The 19,786-nt window shown below is 32.1% G+C and overlaps 1 protein-coding gene across 2 annotated transcripts in view; it reads left to right on the top strand.

The window, feature by feature from the left end:
• LOC117113285 (SEC14-like protein 5) overlaps positions 1-19,786 on the top strand; it is a 55,663-nt gene that overhangs the window by 28,390 nt on the left and 7,487 nt on the right. The window contains exons 4-10 of one of the 2 annotated variants that reach the window (XM_033256587.1): positions 1,274-1,402; positions 2,931-3,213; positions 10,142-10,263; positions 16,835-17,024; positions 17,416-17,504; positions 17,903-17,973; positions 18,651-18,957. In XM_033256587.1, the coding sequence (XP_033112478.1) occupies positions 1,274-1,402; positions 2,931-3,213; positions 10,142-10,263; positions 16,835-17,024; positions 17,416-17,504; positions 17,903-17,973; positions 18,651-18,957 (1,191 nt within the window). Of the gene's footprint in view, positions 1-1,273; positions 1,403-2,930; positions 3,214-8,789; positions 8,912-10,141; positions 10,264-16,834; positions 17,025-17,415; positions 17,505-17,902; positions 17,974-18,650; positions 18,958-19,786 lie in introns of both variants that reach the window. The other variant, XM_033256586.1, reaches the window with a different exon arrangement.

The raw sequence follows: 19,786 nt of genomic DNA, 5'->3' as shown, positions 1-19,786 counted from the left end.
AAGTGCGTCAGTTGCTGTCAGCTGTACTCAAATTTTACCTTCCCACCAATTCTTCCTATCATAACTTTATCTCCTTGCACTATCTGACTTGTTCTGGCTACCTAAATTAATATTTTTTTTAAATGTAATTACACCTATTCATTAATATATACAAAACGGACAGTTACTCTGTAAAATGAACTCAACAATGAACAACAAAAACTTTAAAAAGAACATCTTTATTACACACTAAACATAAAAATGTTATTCAACTTAATAAATTGTTTAATAAATTCCAAAACATGGAAGAAGTATCAAAGTAAAAGACTGTTTAGAGACACCAAAAAAAAAAAAAAATACCATAAGCGAGGACGATTTAAAAGATAAAAGGTATGTAAAGATGCAATGATATTCAAAAAAAAAAAATCCCCTTGTGATGACATATTTGATTTGGGATCCTTCAAATAAAAAAAATGAAAACAGAACAAGGGACTACTATTTTAGTGTAAAGAAAAAAGATTTTAACATCTTAATTCATTGATTTCATCTTCACTTATAAAATTAAAACTTCACTTAAAAGAAAAAAAATACAAAACGTTAATCACACACATGCTTGTACATATTAATAGTCAGAGTGAAGCGGAACTTGAATGACAAAGAGCGAAACAAATTTTCATCACCTTGACCCGTAGATAACAAAAAGGAAACTGTTGTTTAGAATCATCAATAAATGTACAGAAAGAGGTTAAAATTATTCAACGATTACAAGATTATTAAATTTTATATATTAAAAAAATCACAACCTTCACCATGAATCTGCTCTAGCCCTTTATTTTGGATATTTCTGTTGGTCTAAACTGTAGTTTAGTGCTAAAAGATTGCCTTTTAATTTAATGGGGATTCCCTGTCTGTAAGCCCACCTACCACAATTGGCCTTATATTGTGTTCAATGATGATGGGCTTATGCCAGAAGAACTACAGTTAAAAACCTTTAACATACGACTTTGAGATCTACTATCGATTGATAGAAAAAGCTCATTTAATGTTGTAGACAAGTCTTTTAATGTTTTAAGTACAAGAAGTTCCTATTTTGATAAAAAAAACTTGTTTAATATTTTAGGGAAAGTTCCTACAATGAACTATTAGTACGAACTCATTTTGAGAACAAGCTCTTTTAATGTTTTGAGGTCAAGTTCCTTTAGTGCGCGTACTGTATGAGAGCATTTAAAATTCTTGAAAAAACAATTTGAGAATTCCATCATCATTTAAACTTTCAAAATTTGTGTCTTCACAGGTACACCCAGATAATCCACACTGGACATGTTTTGAACAAACAGCCAATTTAGAAGTGAAGTCATTCTTTGGGTTTGAAAATTCTGTAGAAAAAGTAGCAGTAAAACAATATGCAAATAACATTAAAAAGGTAGGTAAAACAGGTGTAATGTACTATTATGCACTACTGTACTGTCAATTTTTTTGACAAAAACATGTGAAATGCCTAAATATGGTCATGATGACATCACATGACCATATATAGGCACATGAATGAGCGCATGTAACATTTGGTTGTAAAAAAAAATTTGATAGTGTAGACAGAACTTAATTGAATCAAACAAACAAGAAGCATTGGGCTATTTCACATGACACAGCTTTGTAGCACACTACTATTTTAATCCCTTGATATAGTGAGTGAAAGTGCTTAAAATGTATTATCAATGTTGGGAGGTTGCATTTTGGTTTTCCAGCCTCAGTGTGTGGGGTTTGAACCATCGGTGAGCATTTTGCCTTGGGTAGGCAATTCCTCTACGATTATCTCTATCCAGGAGTATAATTTGGTACTGGTTAAAATATGGAGGTTAAAAAAATAATAATAATAATAAATCTTTATTTGTCCTCAAATTTGATACACATTGTGGAAATTTGGGCTGAGTCCCTGGGGACCCGCAACAGAGTGCAGTGCCAACGACTTAAACTACAACATACTAGATATGGTCCTTAATACGCCTAACTCTCCTGAAAGGGTTATTCGAGGAGCTGAGTTTTTTTAATTAAAGACCCGAATTCAATACTCGGCTGCAGAGCCGGATCTCAAACTCTGGTCATGACATTGAAGAGCCTGCCTGATACCAATCAGCCAAATGCTCAGGCTGTGTGGAAAGATCTGGACACCCTATCACACATTATATTGTACGATGGGCTGCTAACCGCTCATTCCTCTATGTTAATTAATTTATGCAGGACTACCTTTACCATTTTTACTTGAGGTATGCCATCCCAAAACCAGCGTCCATGGCCAAGAAAAAAAATATAATTTTTTTATTTGCATATTTTGCACATTGAAAAAATGTTAAGTTGATGGGTCATTTACTGGACTATTGCCCATGTTGCCTGTATTACGATTTTCTAGGTACTACACATATACAGTACTAACACATTCTAATGCTAATTACTCAGTTAACCATTTGCAACAGTACGCTGGTTTTAGGATGGCTTGCCTCATCACAAAGTGCAACCTCCTCCAATCCTGTGGGATTATCAACATTCTCATGTGTGATACAAACACTGAGGGAAGTGTTAGTATACCTTGCATGCTTTTAGAAATACATGAACATTTTGATTAAAATTACTCTGCCATTTTGAAAAAAGGGAGTTTTTGTGTCGTAAATCTGAGTTGTGCAAACTGAGTACACCCTACAGTTAAAAAATCATTGAAAAGAGTATAGCAGAATTACTAATTTTTAATATATTCATCCAAAAGATAATTGCAAATCTTGTAAATAATGTAAAACATTAAAATGAATGAGAGGGAAGAGAGAAGCCAAACAAATCTTTGTTAGCTTGTGATTATGATGTTATAACTGAGGATGATATGTTAAAACTTTTTAGTAAAAGGTAAGCATCTTGTGTATACCAAACTGCAAATTATTTCTCTATATTTCTTTACAATATAGGGTAAAGAAATCCTTACGTACTATATCAATGAAGTACTAGAGAAAAGCGATGGCCCCATACCAACGTGGTCAGAATTACACCCTAACGAAGATCCACGTACAGTGTGTACAGATGTGAATGGAGTGTGTCCATCAACAGCTGAGTCTGTCCCCTCAACATCCAATCAGGAAGCATCACTGATTTCACCCTCCACAGAAACCATCAGCTCACAGACTAGGACACGGCTTGCATCATCTGTCAAGGAGAACGGTGGCGCTGTTGGTGGTTATGATGATGATGGAGGTAAGTTGGTAATCTGTTGGATATTGTTGTGATTGGAATACTTTAATCCTTGTAAAATGTATACAAGTTATTTTAAATTGACTCGACTAAGTGCCCCATTGAATAAAAGCCCCTGTGCATTTATTTTTTCCTCAAATAAATGCTCCCCTCCACCCCAGATAATTATAAACAATTCTAATCGAAACAAGATCATTCTCAATACATTCTATTAATGTTCTGCTGCAAGTAGAATTACATTTTTTCTAACCTGTTCGGGATCAATAAATCTTCATGGTCACGCAGTAACTACATTTTGACGGTAATTATATGATGTGGTTCCACATTTACAGTGAAATTAAGGGATATAATTTGAGTATATAACTTTCCATTATACACCAAAAAGGATAAATACCTTCCTCAAATAGACGCCCCCTCAAAAACCCTTCAAGTGAATGGTAACTGATTTAAAGGTATTGCATGAGTTATCAAATTCTAATGAAAAAAAGTGAATTTTTTTTTATGTCTATAGACATTTTACTACAAAATTTCATTTTCATCTATAGTATTCAAAAAATTATCTATTTATTACATGTTTATTTATTCATCACAGCTTGTGTTGAGAGGAACATTAATTTTTCATTTCAATTGTGGAATTGACAGAAAAACCCAAAGATTTTTTCCCTTCCAAGTATTTTTATCGCAATACTGAAAATATATTTTAATACTAAAATGACATGAGCTGTACTAGTTTGACGTAATCAATGAAACATGATGGATTTTAGAAATTTAAAGATTATTTTTATTTATATAGCTAGCTTTCACTCTTCACATGAAAGAGCACTGTGTGCTCAAAAGCTAGTGTCATGTTCAATAGTTCTTAAAGTACTACAGTGCTGTATTCTTTATCTGTATGATATTATACAATTTGCCGTGTCCTACTTTACTCTGAGAGTCTCTCCATCTAGTAAATTGCTCCGTGTTGTCTCTAAAAACATAAGCCTTGTCTTAAGTAAACTTGTCAAGGGACAAGACATAGACTTCTCGTAGTCTCTTAGACTTCTTTCCACTATATTTAAAAATTAGGCTCCCATCCCAGCGAGAGCATGTGTCTACTGCCTAATTTTATAGAAATGATGACGTGGAAAATGATTAATGATTTAATGGTTTAACATCATGAGAGTAAGGGGGTAGAGGGGATGTGTTGATATTATACTGTCATGCATATTTGCCTATTCATTGTATACACTAAAGTACACCATTGTATTCCTGTTAACCCTCTGGATACCAGATTCTTTTGTAATGCAAACCCTTGAATACCGGATTCTTTTGCAGTGTAACAAGGTTTTTTGCGTTTTTTTAGTATACGTCGTTCTGATGGATTTTTGGGAACTTTCTGTAAATTATACAGAAAAATGTTTCAAAAACAAAGAAAGCTTTAAGAATAAGCTTTCATTTGATGTTTAATTTATATTTTTAGGATTTTTTTTTCATAATATAATATATATAATATAATAGAAATGAGAGAAAAATGCTACATATAAATCATCAGTAAAAACCAAAAAAAAAAAAAATTATAGCCAAAAAAAACTAAAAACAAATATAAAAAATTCCTATTCCACACAGTTATATAATTTATTTACCCAACCATCCATAACTATAAGCACGATCTTTCCATTCAAAAGCGTCGACCCCCCTCACATATCTAGGCCAAGGCTCATTTTCATCAAGAACATCTCCGCCGTCAGAACTTCTAGAAGCCCCACCGTCATCATCGGTAACAGGCACGTCTAAGTCTCGCACATCTAAAAACTCACCTTCATCGCTGTCTGAATCAAAAATCAGGTCAATCGCTTCCTCAGCTGTGTACACATCTTGTGCGGCCATTTCCAAAAATTTTTGAAATTAATAACGATTTCAAATTGATATTTCTAAAAATTTTTATATAAGCGCATGTGAGTTCTTCACAGATTTCGAAAGAAAAAAGCTTCACGCATGTGTGTTCAAAATTTCTGACGTATTGGAGCTAAAATAAAAACACGAGCGATTTGAAAACCACCTATTTTTTAGTCACTAAATTTCGACTACAGTCGAAAATGGGAATTCTCGGTTTGAGGTCAATTTCGACTACAGTCGTAGACGGTATCTAGAGGGTTAATATACATTACAGTGACAGTGATATCCTTATCCTGTTACCAGGACAACTACAGTATTCCTGTTACTAACCACACATAAGATCCACCTACACATGACCTCAACCGGATTTAATAAGGTCAACTGTTGCGAGACAACATAGTGTCTACTGCTCCCTGAGGGGCAGTAGACACAAAAATGAAAAACCGACTTCTTTGCTACCTTACCTCACCTTACCACATGGATTCTATTCACCTTTAAACTCTAAACGTTTCCCATGTTTATAATTTTAGAAATTATGCAAGTCATTAAACAACTGCCTTTAGCGCAAGTTGAGAAAAAGATCTGACAAACCTTGAAAATGTCCAGATAAATCCTTACCTTTTTTAAAAATTATAATTAAATTATAATAATACATTTTTTCTTAATGTAAATATTATAGAAGGAATGTATCATTGCTAATGATAGCGGCTTTGAGTGCTCCTATATCTTCCCCAGAAACTACTATTTAACAATCTGAAGGAGATATATAATATTGTTTGTTTTCTTTAATAAATACTTATCAGAAGACCCTCCCTTACAGCAGTACAGTACTTGAAATATTGCTAAGTCATGATAGTCATTTATCAATGGTTTTCTGTCCATTGTAGGATGCTCATGTAACCACCACGACTTCCTTTAAATCTTCATTGATGGTTCTCTACATTTTAGTGGCAGTGACTTACATCTCAGTGGGTTCATTGACTTTAAATACTGTTCAGTGCCTTGAAAATTTTTCATGTTTCAAACTTTTTACAAAAAAATGGAATCGCATACACTTTCAAAACATACACAATTATTAAAAATGTTGGTTTCACATATCATGTCGTTTTAAGAGATTTTTGTTGAAATAATAAACTTTCTGTGTATGATGCAAAGAAGGAATATATTTAAAAAACTGGGGGGGGGTGGGGAAGGTAGAATAAAAGATCAGTTATTCAGTTATTCCCTTTTTTCCCAGTTCTTAAATATTCCAAAATATGTATCATTGTATCATTAACCATTCCCAAGTTTTTCGCTATTCTTGGCACATTACAGTTTTTTTCAGAACTAAATTAGCAACACAAAATTAAGATAGCCCTTTACATCAGTTCGGAAACCCATGAAGAACAATTCATCACCAAAATGTATAAACCTGTTGCAACCTAATTGAATATCGATTATTATGTGTGTAGTCATAATTGAAATAATATTTCAGACATATTGTAATATGGAGACATATTATGTCTACATTGAAAATATATGCTTTGCTGCATTTACATATCTTCAGCATTAATAATTCATATTATGTTCTGCATTACAGCAAGATAGTTCAGAGTTTTAATATCATTTAATATGAGCATTCAGATGTAGAACTCATGAGGAATACATACAGTAGGACTTCCAAATTGCTTGCTGTTAAAGTAGATTCCCCCAAGCTCCACAGCCACATAATATACTCTTTTAGTTGTAAACACATCATTCCAAGTCAGGTGTTGACCTGATTAGGTCAACTACTGGTAAAATTAATCATCCAGATATTTCCTCTTTTTTATGGAAAATTAATGTACAGTAGAAAAAAATATCCAAATTTAAATAATTTTTTTCTAAATTCTATTGTCAGTTTTTCCAGAATCACAAAAACCCCCAATATTAATAACATGTAGCTAATAAAGATAAAGTAATGATTAAATTATGAACGTTTCAAATCCATTCCCTCGTCCATGGTGTCCATCAAAGGTTTTTCTTCATGTTAGTAGGTGATATAGGATGTTAAATTCTTCAGTTGAATAATTTTATATGAAAGACATTTTCTCATACTGTTATAATTTGATGAGGGTAATTGCTCATTATTGTGCCTCATTATCTTTTGACATTGAAATTCATACTGCATGCTTTGCAGTGATGAATTGCCTATGGTGGCCATCACAAATAATTGCTTAATCAAGTACACCATTTGGTACATTTTATCATACATGTCACAATCTTTTTGCTTACTAATAATATTCATTCAAAGTGGCATCTGTTTGTCATACTGTATCCCTGGCCCTTGTGCCTAAAGTTGAATAATACTAATAAACTTTCCTTTATAATCTGTCTCTACTTTTACAGATCATGTCTGTTAATTTCGCTAATTTTATTGATCATTTCCTTTTATCTCCTTGATATACTGTTAGTAGAAAATTGTATTGGATTATTTTCTTAATTATTTTACAGTATCGTTCATTTCTTTCAATTAACTATTCATTGAGTTATTCTTCATTCATTCATTCATCCAATTGTTTGTTCGTTCATTCATTCGTTCGTTCAGTTATTCTTTGTGCCTTTAATTATTCTTCATTCATTTATTTATTCTTCATTCGTTTGGTCGTTCATTTATTTTTCATTCATTTAACTGGTGTGGCCCATTTATTGAAAATTTATTGGTCTGCCATGAGTTCAGTATTTTCCAATCTACTACAATACATTCTTCTATGTACAGACAGTATAGTAAACGTGTAGTATTTGGTCATCTTGTATCTGTAGGCTATGACACACAATAATGTACGACTATCTCCACTTTGAGTATATGTCAGTCATGCTATATGAATTATGCTCACAGATTTATTCGCTATTCTGCTAGATATCCAATTAGCGCCTGGGTTTACAAAAAGCAATGGCACAACAATAAAGTGCCATTATATAGGAATATGTTCATTGTTCAATGTTCAATGTTTATTTCCACAATTCAGTAACATTATACAAGATTTAGTAAATTATGAATAGCCATGTATATTTTTTAAGCTAAAACTTATTCAATACTTGAATTACATTATTTACATTTAAATAAGTTATTTTGAGTATAAAACTAGAATGAGAGATTGTTACCCTGACCTATAAATACTATTCATGCATTCTTAAGTTATGAATATTACTACTAGCAAATTCACTCAATTCTAAGTAATATTCAGTAGTGAGACAAGATGGTGATAGTCCCAATGAAATTTATTTACCGTAATACAACAGTATGATTTGATTGAAGACAGGTGATAGGGTAATTAATAGAAAGGCCCGATTGGGCAGTTGATGGAACGGGATTGATAGGTAGTACAAATGGTTCTAATTAACTTGTACTTTATGACTAAAAGAAAAAGAATTGAAAATTTTAAAAAAAATATATTTTTAAGTAAAATAAATAAAAATTAAAACAAAACAAAATGTTAAAAAATTTAATTTATATGTTTTTAAAATTAATTTTTCATATTTGTGCAATATAGGTTTTATTTGTTTTGATTGACTTTCTATGTTGTATTTATTCAGATTTTTTTGTTTCAGCAGTAATACCATTTTTTAATTCTTTAATGTTTTTTTGACATACAAAAATAATCTGAACATTAGCCTTGTCTTTATATTTTATTTTGTAATTTATAAAAATAAATTAACAATGATTCGTTGTTTCATTTCTTTAGCCGTGTCCAAAGTTGATGAAGAGTACATTGCCCGATTTCTTGGTAACCTGACCCCCTTGCAAGAGAGTAAATTAATTGAACTTCGAGAATGGCTGAGCGACACACATAAGGAGAAAGAAAAGGTAATTTGTGCATTAAAAAATATTCTTATTGTCTGTACCAAATATTTGGCTAAAAAATGACATCATGCTGCCCATATATGGGCATTTGATAGTGTGGACAGAGCTTTAAGTTAATATAAAAAAAAAATAACAATAAGAATGTAGATGTGGTTACAGTAGATGCCTCAGCACAAACAATTGAAGACAGCAAACCCAGGATATTTACTTAGAAGCAGGCATAAAAGGATGAATAATAATATATCACATTAATTTGTCACGTGAAATTTAATAGTGTGAATGTTTAATATAAATCACAGAAGGCCAGCATCTGAATTAACAACATTTAATACAAAATTTTATTAAATGTGGTATCATCAGGCCTAATTTTGAATAAGTAACCATGGAATCAATTTTTATACAGTAAATTTTATCTGGGCTAGGTTCAATAAATATTTGCTTTTTTTTCACATTTTTGTAGCACTATCCTTCGATCTTTTTACCCACATTTCCTCCGGACCTGATTTTCTTCCTCATGAATCTATTTTTAGATTTGTTTGACATCTAAATGGTTGTGTTATTAGTATTACGTCAAACTAAATTGGGGATTTGTCAGCTTGTCTATAGGAGTATTGCTAACCTGCACAGACTTCCCATAAACCTCTGCCTACATCATTCAAATCACTTATAATGATGATTTACAGAGCAACCCAAAACAGTTTAAAAAATATATAAATTTGTATTTATGATCATTTTTTTGCCAACATCATCATTGGGTTTGAACTAGAGTACAGGTCTCCCTTTTTAGCATCTTTGGTCTCTAAGTAGAATAATAAAGATAAAAACATTTATGAATTTGGGGCCACAGAAAAGAGGTGACCTTTAATTAGGGGTGGTCTTTAATTGGAGGGGTCTTTAATGGTTCTAATTAACTTGTACTTTATGACTAAAAGAAAAAGAATTGAAAATTTAAAAAAAAATATATTTTTAAGTAAAATAAATAAAAATTAAAACAAAACAAAATGTTAAAAAATTTAATTTATATGTTTTTAAAATTAATTTTTCATATTTGTGCAATATAGGTTTTATTTGTTTTGATTGACTTTCTATGTTGTTTCAGCAGTAATACCATTTTTTAATTCTTTAATGTTTTTTTGACATACAAAAATAATCTGAACATTAGCCTTGTCTTTATATTTTATTTTGTAATTTATAAAAATAAATTAACAATGATTCGTTGTTTCATTTCTTTAGCCGTGTCCAAAGTTGATGAAGAGTACATTGCCCGATTTCTTGGTAACTTGACCCCCTTGCAAGAGAGTAAATTAATTGAACTTCGAGAATGGCTGAGCGACACACATAAGGAGAAAGAAAAGGTAATTTGTGCATTAAAAAATATTCTTATTGTTTGTACCAAATATTTGACTAAAAAATGACATCATGCTGCCCATATATGGGCATTTTTTAAACCTCTTGCAAACCTTGCAATGCTCCTGCAAGCCTCCACCTACATAAACCAAACCACTTGATAAATGATTATATGATGCAATATAGGTTTGCAGGATTTGTGTGTATAACTGTAGTATTACCAAAAGTGGTAATAAATGTTATTTAATTTTGACATCCTTAGAGTAGGATCACTTGAAAAAATTAATTACTTTTTTCCAATGCGTCATCATGGTAATATGAATGTATAGAACAGAAGCAAGGCATGAGGCTTTTAATGAAAATAATCACAGGTTTGAGTTTGAGACTGATGTTCTAATTTAAGGCATTTTTTCAGTGTTTGTCTCCTCATCTTTATTCATGAGAGTTGCATCACTCCAGGATTCATAATGTTGCACCATGACAACATGTCCAGTGCAGGAAACACAATATCCACTACCATGCTAAAATTTATTGTACAGTACTACTAAAAATTTATAATACATGTTTCTTTAGTGGTGATTTTTGCCAGACCTACTGTAAAGCCTCTTGAATAGGAGGATGTAACCAAGGATACTGACTATGTATTCCAATTTTTTATGATGCTGGGAAAAAAATATTGATGCTTGGAAAAAATGCATGTATGCTAGCAGAGTTGTATTTGGAGTGATAAAAGTATAAAGTGTTTATGTGGTAGGGTCAAATTGCAATGCACTGTACTATGGCAGAAGCCATTACATGGGCTTTTCACAGTACATACGCTGTCTATTGCGAAAGCCCTGGCAGAAACCCTTGTATTATACTCTAGAATATAAACCGAGATTGTGATGTAGAACAATCCTTGTACTTTTGAAAGCTGTATTTTTTATGTTTTTTTAGTGACTGTACAGTTTTCATCTCTGGTGGGTTAGTGTGAAACTAAATCATTAATAAAAAAAAAAAGTGGTGTGGCTGAGGTGGTCTGGACCATTTTATCCTTAAAATTCTTTCCCTGGGCCCCCTCTAATTCAAATTTCTGGATCTGCAACTGATAAAGCTAAACTGTAATTATGTTTGTTTGCATTGGTCTGATCAAGTAATTAAATTATATTTTCACAGGATCACTAATTAATAATCAATATTAATTTTTGCAGTCTAATAGTATATCTTGTCAGTTATGCAAATTGGTGTTTAATGTTGAAATTCATACCAAATTAATATTCCAATACAAATGAATGAACATGAAAAGCTACCCACATCTGAATCAATAACAATACTATAAATATTATCTATTACTTTTAATAATAGAATAGTGAGACCTCTGCTACAATAAAATCGGTTTGTAGCATAAATTTCCATTAATCAATTTTGTTTACATTTTTAGAATACCTGGTAAATTAATGACAGTAGAGCTGTCATTTAATCACCTAATCGATCAGTCAGTCAATCAGTAATTGGTCAAATGATGACACCTTATATAATCCATTATTATTCATAAAATAATTAGACCAGTAATGTTTACAAATGTTCCCCTTACTAAGGTAATTAATATAATTTTTGATAGGGTTTACAATAAGAAATTGATATCTACATGTACTAATCTTAAGAAATATATGTTAAGGAAACTACTTAATTCTATAAACAAACTGACAGCGTGTCAATGGGCTCACCCATTGGACCAGTAGCCAATATGACTGAACTAGAAGATTCCGTTGTTCCTAAATTTATAGAATCAGGTATTATTAAGTTTTATACTCGTTATGTTGACAACACACTAGTGCTAAACCTAATGATTTTCATCACATCCTACGTCACTTTTCGCTTTTCATAAACAGATTAATTTTACCTTTGAATCATTTGAAAACAGTAATTTAGTACATTTTCTGGATTTACAATTTGACAACATCGTAGGAAGCATGAGTGTATATTGTAAAAATACACATACAGGTCAATATATCCATTATGATAGCTTTGCCCCATGGAGCCATAAGATTTCTTGGATTCGTAGTTTAGTTTAAGAGCCCACAAATTGTATGCTCCCGATAATCTTCAAGCAGAACTTTGTAACATTAGAAAATTTATGTCATGGAATGGCTACCCATTAAAAGTTGTTAACCATGTACTCACTAAATTAAATAATTTTCTAAATGTATACATAGACCTAGTGATGATAGCTTGATTAAGATCTGGGAAAGGCAGGTGAATCTATTTTACGTAGATGCTTAAAGCCCCATTCCCGGCAAAATTTCAGTTTTTAAGAAAAATCTAATTTTTGTATAATGTTATAAAGATTTATAAATATAATACGGAATTGCTAGTTTAACTGAATTTAGACATTCCTAAGAATGAAAAAAATGTAAAATAAGACTGAAATTTGATTTTTTTTTGTGTTCCGCACAAAAAATAAATGCGGATGAATTTTTCATGTTTGATTATGCGATAGGTCGTGAGAAGAAATATCGTAGGCGCCGAAAACATTAGCCTATCCAACGCTACTAGGCCTAGCCTTACCTTGATTTAGGTTCTGTTATCACACATGAAAATGGCCGACATGATATTTTCCGTTGCTAGTATTGACACTTGTGAAATACAATATTTCATAGGAATTATTTCAAATTTGTTAAAAAACTGATTCTGACTGAGATTTTGACACTTAAACAAACATATCTCAGCCTAACCGAACGACCGAATTGTGCGAGATGCGAAGTACAAAAACTAATCTCTTTAGAGAGGGCGCACTTTATTGACTGTATAAAGTATACATAAAAGCGAGAGTATTCCAGTGGATGCGATCTATAACCTCTGAATTTGCCTAATAACGATGAATTCGTCAAAAAAATGGTAATATTTTATGAGAAATAGTCTGTATTTCTCATTTTTTTTATTCTTTTAAGTCAAACTAAAATTCATGCCAATATTTTTCCATGATTTATAATAATTGGAGTAATGCAAATGCATATTTTCTAAAAAAAGTCAGTTTTTTGTGAAATTTTGCCGGGAATGGGGCTTTAAACAAGGTAAAGAAACAATTAAAAAATGTCTCTCATTTTATATCTACTAAATATCAAACCCCTATTGGAATATAGGAGCTCTGTTGTTTATCATGCCCAGGTTGTAATAGTGACTATATTGGAAAGACAGATAGATGTTTAATAACAGACTTAAAGAAAATTCTTCAAGATCTCATAGTGTTATAAATGACCATATACAAAATTGTGAGGCATTCCAATATGTTTTAGGTTTACAAGGTATACTTGAAAATGATAATGTATCCAGTGTAAGTAATAAATTAGATTTAATATTTTCTAATACTAACAATATTTACAGTTTGCAAAATTGGTCTATACTATTGTTTGAAGAAGCATTTCCTATACGTAGGCTATACCCATTGCAACAATGTGCTGAAAGCTTCAAAGGAGCTTTCTTTGTTTTTGTACGTAACTTTGATCAGTAGGGTATGGATGCTTTGATCTTTAGTTTATTCATAGTAAATTAATAGTTTATTCATGTATATTATTTCGTTCTTTCCGTATGGGTTTTTATTGTGTTACGCTCTGGTCTATGTATAGGCTTTCATCTATGAACACACTGAAAGTATGTTATAACAATATTTTAAGAAAACTGTTACGCCAACCGAGATACTGTAGTGCTAATGCATTATTTGTTAATAATAATTTATCATCTTTCCAAGAATTTATGAGAAAATCAATCTTTAGCTTTTTAAAGCGATCTTTTACTTGTGTGAACCCTTTAGTTCGTTCTGTAAATGGATTCTTTGAAAGTTCTAGGCTCTCAAAAAGATGGAACGAACTTCTTTATGTTAATCAGTAATTACAATGTAGAATTTCAAAACATCAAAGCCAGAAAAGCAGACAGTAGGCCTATTCTTACAACTGCTTTGAATTTAAGTACAGTAAATTCATCTCTGATGGTAATAACAATGCAGTTTTTGATGCATACAAAACCAGTAAGCCTGCTCACAATGCCACAAATTGAGAAACAGATATTAAACACATTGTAGATTTTTTTTTCCCGTAGCAAAACTAATTAAGTTTTTGAAAAAATGAGAAGAGAAAAAAACTACATTTATAATTAGTCGCAGTACTATTTTCTATTCATAAAAAATTTCTTTGTGTGTTGTCACAAAATTAATTTGATTCAATATGCAGTAATTATATGATGCTTATATATTTTACTGTTTGTAAAAGATCCTAAACTGTAGATTTTTTCAATACAGTTCGTGGTACTTGCAAGAAATGTACAGTACTAACATAATCTATTAATATGTACACATTTATTTTTTGTCTGCGTAATTTTGTAAATCTTAGATTATATAATTATATGTCAATACATATTTCAGTTTTAATATGTTTATCTCCAGTATTCTAACTCGTTAGCTAGGTGAGGTAGGGTGTAAATGGCAAAGGTTCTCAGAACCTTGGGCACTTTTTGCTTTGGATTGACAATGCCTAGGCCCCTTGACACCAGTCCTTGCAATCTAACATATTGACCACTAGTTTGTTTATGCAGAATTTCTTTACTGTTGCCAGTACAAATGCTTTTCCATCACTGCTTTCATATCACTGATAATGATGTATCATGCTTACTATATCACACCTTATAAACATATCTTAGAGCACTGTGATAATTCATTAATTGCCTTTTGGTGTCAATGTAGTTATTGTAGTCCTGTAGGTCTAGCCTATAGTTTTCTGTTAATTTTGTTTTTGTAATTTAGTGTAGTTTAAGATCATACCCTGGACCTCAAGAAAGAACAGTGTACTAATACTGACAGGGTATCCAGAATCAGTGTTGGCAGTACTAAGTGCTATAGGAGCTGTGATGACATTTATCCATGTAGATGCAAATGAAATAGTTTTGCACTGGTTTCAATGTGGACATAGATTTTGGTGTAATATCTGCAACTTGAATGCCATTGGCTTTCATTGTGACAAATACAGAGACATTGAATGATACGTTTAGATGAACTGTACTTGTTTATTCTGTATTATCACTGTACCTACCAGCTATGGAATACACTTCTAGTAACATTTGGGAGTCTCTTCTTAAGACCTACTTTTTCCAAACCATATAATTATTACCCATTTGTTTTTGTTTTTTTTAAATTAATCATAATTTAAATTAGATTAGTCTAGATGTAGTGTCTATCGTCAGTGGTTGCAGATGTCAGTAAAATTGTCACTGGTGTTGCGGTTCCCATTGTTATTTGTGGGTTGGAAGAGAGTAGGCTGGGGCGTAAGCTGCTTATTTGTTGTAGTCTTTATTGTTTTATTTTGTCACATCACAGTGACAGTTGGAGACCATATTGATTACAATACTTTACAAGGTCAAGTTTACAGAAATTATTCTGCCCAATTGACTTTCTTGGCATTCCATAGAATTGTCTTGTCAGTATTTATACTGCATACAGTGGAAAAAATTAAGATTGTTTGCAATACAAATACTTTGTGAAATAATCAGGGTATGATATAAATAGCATTTGTTATTGAAGTTCTGAGGGAAATGTAATTTACAGTAATTAGCTATATTGTACTGTATCTCATAAGTTATAAAATACGATAGCAGAAGCAGATACAAAAGACATGTGATTTAAATTTGTTGAAAACATGGAAAGTTCTGCAAGGCTATAATAAATAATAATAATAATAATAATAAACAATTTACATTGCATTAAAATAAATCAACAGGTCCAAATTAGTTAGGTATGACGATACATTTCGTCATTAATTTATAAATTGGCCACATTCAGAAAAATAAATCATTCATCTAACCAAGATAATATTTAGTTCAAATTATGTTTTACTGTAACACTTAAATCTTAAAATATCTTCCTCTTGTTCTACCTAAAGCGTTCACTCCAGGATACTTGCCAGAGGCCTTGAGTCCCTTGCTGGACATACCCATGATTTTTGAAACCACCACTGCAGGCAACTATTTATCAATTTGTGTTTGTCTGTCTGTTGGAATTAGTATTTCAACACAGGATGCATAATATTGCACCATTGAAAGGCTGAGTAATTGTTAGAAAAGCCTAAATGTTTGGTTATGGTTCGGTGTTAAATTGGTATTTGTGTCTTAACTACAAACAGTAATCTAAGAACGGTTGATCGTTAACACTGTTGGAGTTTTCATGCTAACAGAACCTTTAGATTTTCATTTGCCACCTGTACTATCCAACAAGGCTTTGGTATATGTCAATTTCAGCATAGACTCCTATCAAATCATCACTTAAAAGTGATGTTTTTTTTTCAGAAAACTGTAGTTAAACTGGAATACTCAAGACAAATTGATTAATTTCAAATTGCAGCAACCTTCAAAACGGCTGTGTTACCGTTTCCAGTAGCTGGTTTAATTATTCTTATGTTCGACTTTAGTTAGAGTATATTGTGCAATACCAATTACAGACACAGATGCTAATCAAAATGGCCTCTTACCAATGTACTCTTTCGCAATTCATATGTATTCATAACATTTCTATGTTTAAACATCTAAATTGTAAATGTTCTGTTTTGTTATATCTAGATGCCTCATGATGCGCACTTACTGCGTTTCCTTCGAGCCCGTGATTTCAACACTGAGAAGGCGCATGAGATGATCACCGCGTCACTGTCGTGGCGTAAACAACACAAAGTAGACAAAATACTTGGCACATGGGAACCGCCTGAACTACTGACAAACTACTGGCCAGGTGGCTGGCATTACAATGATACAGGTGAGTGATAAACAAATGAGGGACAAATTTGAATGAAATAAAGATATAATTAAAAGCCAGAGGATTTATTTGGGCCATAGTAAGGAGGTTTCAATTGAAGGGTAGTCCTATATTGTAACTAGATAAAGAGAAGAAATATGTTCTACAGGGAACCTATGCATGTGGGTAGTAAACCAGTTTATATCTTTTAGATCTAATGGTTGATTGTTGATTGATTGGTTAATTGATTAAATGATTGGTTGACTCTGTTGACTTAGATGGAGCTGCTGTTTGGTGGTTATGATTTACATTTCAATCTCATGGGCCTAAGTTTTAATCCTGCCCAGCTCTAGTCCCTAATAGTTGTAGTAGCTTTCATATTCTTGAACTATTATGTCATTTGTTTTTGCAGATGGCAGACCTGTGTATGTAATGAAACTAGGCCAGGTAGATGTCAAAGGCTTGATGAAAACAGTTGGAGAGGAAATGATACTACGACATGTATGATAAGCCGTTTTTTAATTTCTAATTATTTAGTTAATAATGTAAATAAAAAGTGACTTATATAGACCTTAATACAGTGGTCCCCAGGCACTTCTCGGTGGCCATGCCTGTATTTTGATTGGAGCAGACAAGCGATTGTAACAAACAACCTTAAATTTGTTTAATGCTTAAAAATAAGTGCCAGATGCTAGTTAAATGAGGTGAAAAAAATTGGGTTTAACTTTCTCCTCTTTTCAATAGTATAGTATTTTATTGACATTTCAGTTCAATGATTACTATAAAAAAAATATTGTTAATAGTAATACCAGATATACTAACACCACTTTGTTTTTAGTTTTTATTATATGAAAATACAGTATTCCATTTTTTTTTTATTTTGCATTTTGTATCAATAGATACTTTCAATCAATGAAGAAGGCATTAGGAGGACAGAAGAAGCTACTAGGAAAACAGGTCGACCAATAAGGTAAACTACTTATGAATATCATCTATATACTGTGAAACTATATTAGCAAACCCATCTAGTCCTACATTCATATATATATAAATGTTAATTTACTAATTCATTGCCATGGTCTCATCTCATATTTCATCTCATATTTCATCTTATCTCCATTTATCTCATAATATTGTATCAAATCAATTCGTACATCTAATTATTTTTTCTTATATTTCATACCATATCATCTCATTTATTATCTTATCTCATTACATCTTGTCATTTTTTATGTCTGCATTTAATATGATCTGATACTCATCAAATTTCATTTCATCTCATCTCATTGCATCTCTTTTAATCTCATTACATCTCATGTCATCTTTTATATCATTACATTTCATATCATCTGATATCTCATCAAATTTCATCTCATCTCATTTCATCTCATTACAACTCATGTCATCTTTTATGTCATTGCTTTTAATATCTTCTGATATCTCAAATTTCATCTTATCTCATTTCATCTCATGCCATCTTTTATATCATTGCATTTCTTATCAGATATCTCATCAAATTTTCTTTTGATGAGATATCTTCTCTTGATGCATTTCATCTTACAACAACTATAATTTAATTTAATTTCTTTATCATTATAATTTAAAGTAAGTTTAATCAAACCAATAATTGATTTATTGTGCCATCAGTGACTGGACATCAGTAGTGGACTTAGAAGGTCTAAGTATGAGACATCTATGGAGGCCTGGTATCAAAGCCCTCTTGCGTATCATAGAAGTGGTGGAAGCCAACTACCCGGAAACAATGGGAAAACTTCTCATTGTCCGAGCTCCTCGCGTCTTTCCCATTATATGGACATTGATTTCGCCATTTATAGACGAGAACACACGCCAGAAGTTTCTGATCTACGGCGGAAAGAATTACCTTGATCATGGCGGTCTGCCGGACCACGTTGAAGACCAATACATTCCCGATTTCCTCGGTGGTGACTGCTTTGTAAGTTTACAATTTATGAAATTCTTTTTAAATAATGTAATTGTGGGATTTTTTCTTAATTTGGTTAACACATAGAGATATAATGAATACTAGAGTGCTAACCGCAATATATTCAATGTTCGAAACACGCAGAACTGTGTGTGTGTACCATCCAAGATGGCTGCCATAGATTTAGCCAATCAAATTTTGCTAAGCACCATTGTTTGCAATTGTGCCCTCAATTTACTCAGAAAGTTCAGTCCAGCTAGTTACCCGTATGTTTGAAACTCGAGCATTGCGGTGTTTGGGTGTAATGTACACGATTTTAATTTTCATTCCTTGGTACTTTATTTTTGAATAAGATGCTCCACTTGGCCTCGTTTTGGCTACAATAGTTTAATAATTTGTTACTACCATTACTCATTATCATTAATGAAATAACAGTCAGTCAGAGGGCTTATTAATATGTATACTAAGCCTGAAGGTGGCGCTTTACTACGACGGCCATCTTGGATGGTACACATACATAACTCTGCATAGCTGCGCCATCTTGTCAGCACTCTAGTTGTTTAATAGCTCTATGGGTTAACATCAACTGCACATTTACTCCTGTTATAAATAAACACAAACCCTTTTAGAGAATTAATACAAAGGTGGGGTATCAATTCCTACACTCTTAAAATAAATATAAATAAATATATCCTAACTCCCAAAATAACTAGCTTCTTGGACACTCCTTGTTCTAGAAAGGACAAATACATTTCTAAGAGAGCTCCAAACTCGTATCCCTGTGGTCTAGAGTCAGGGGCGGCTCTAGGATAAAATTTATGGGCGGGGCCCCTAAGATGTC

Source organism: Anneissia japonica, unplaced genomic scaffold, assembly GCF_011630105.1.
Source record: "Anneissia japonica isolate Jap-2015-1 unplaced genomic scaffold, ASM1163010v1 scaffold4024_len430915_cov183, whole genome shotgun sequence".
Lineage (NCBI taxonomy): Eukaryota > Metazoa > Echinodermata > Crinoidea > Comatulida > Comatulidae > Anneissia > Anneissia japonica.
The sequence above is the reverse complement of the archived record's forward strand: the minus strand, read 5'-3'. Positions and strand labels throughout refer to the sequence as shown.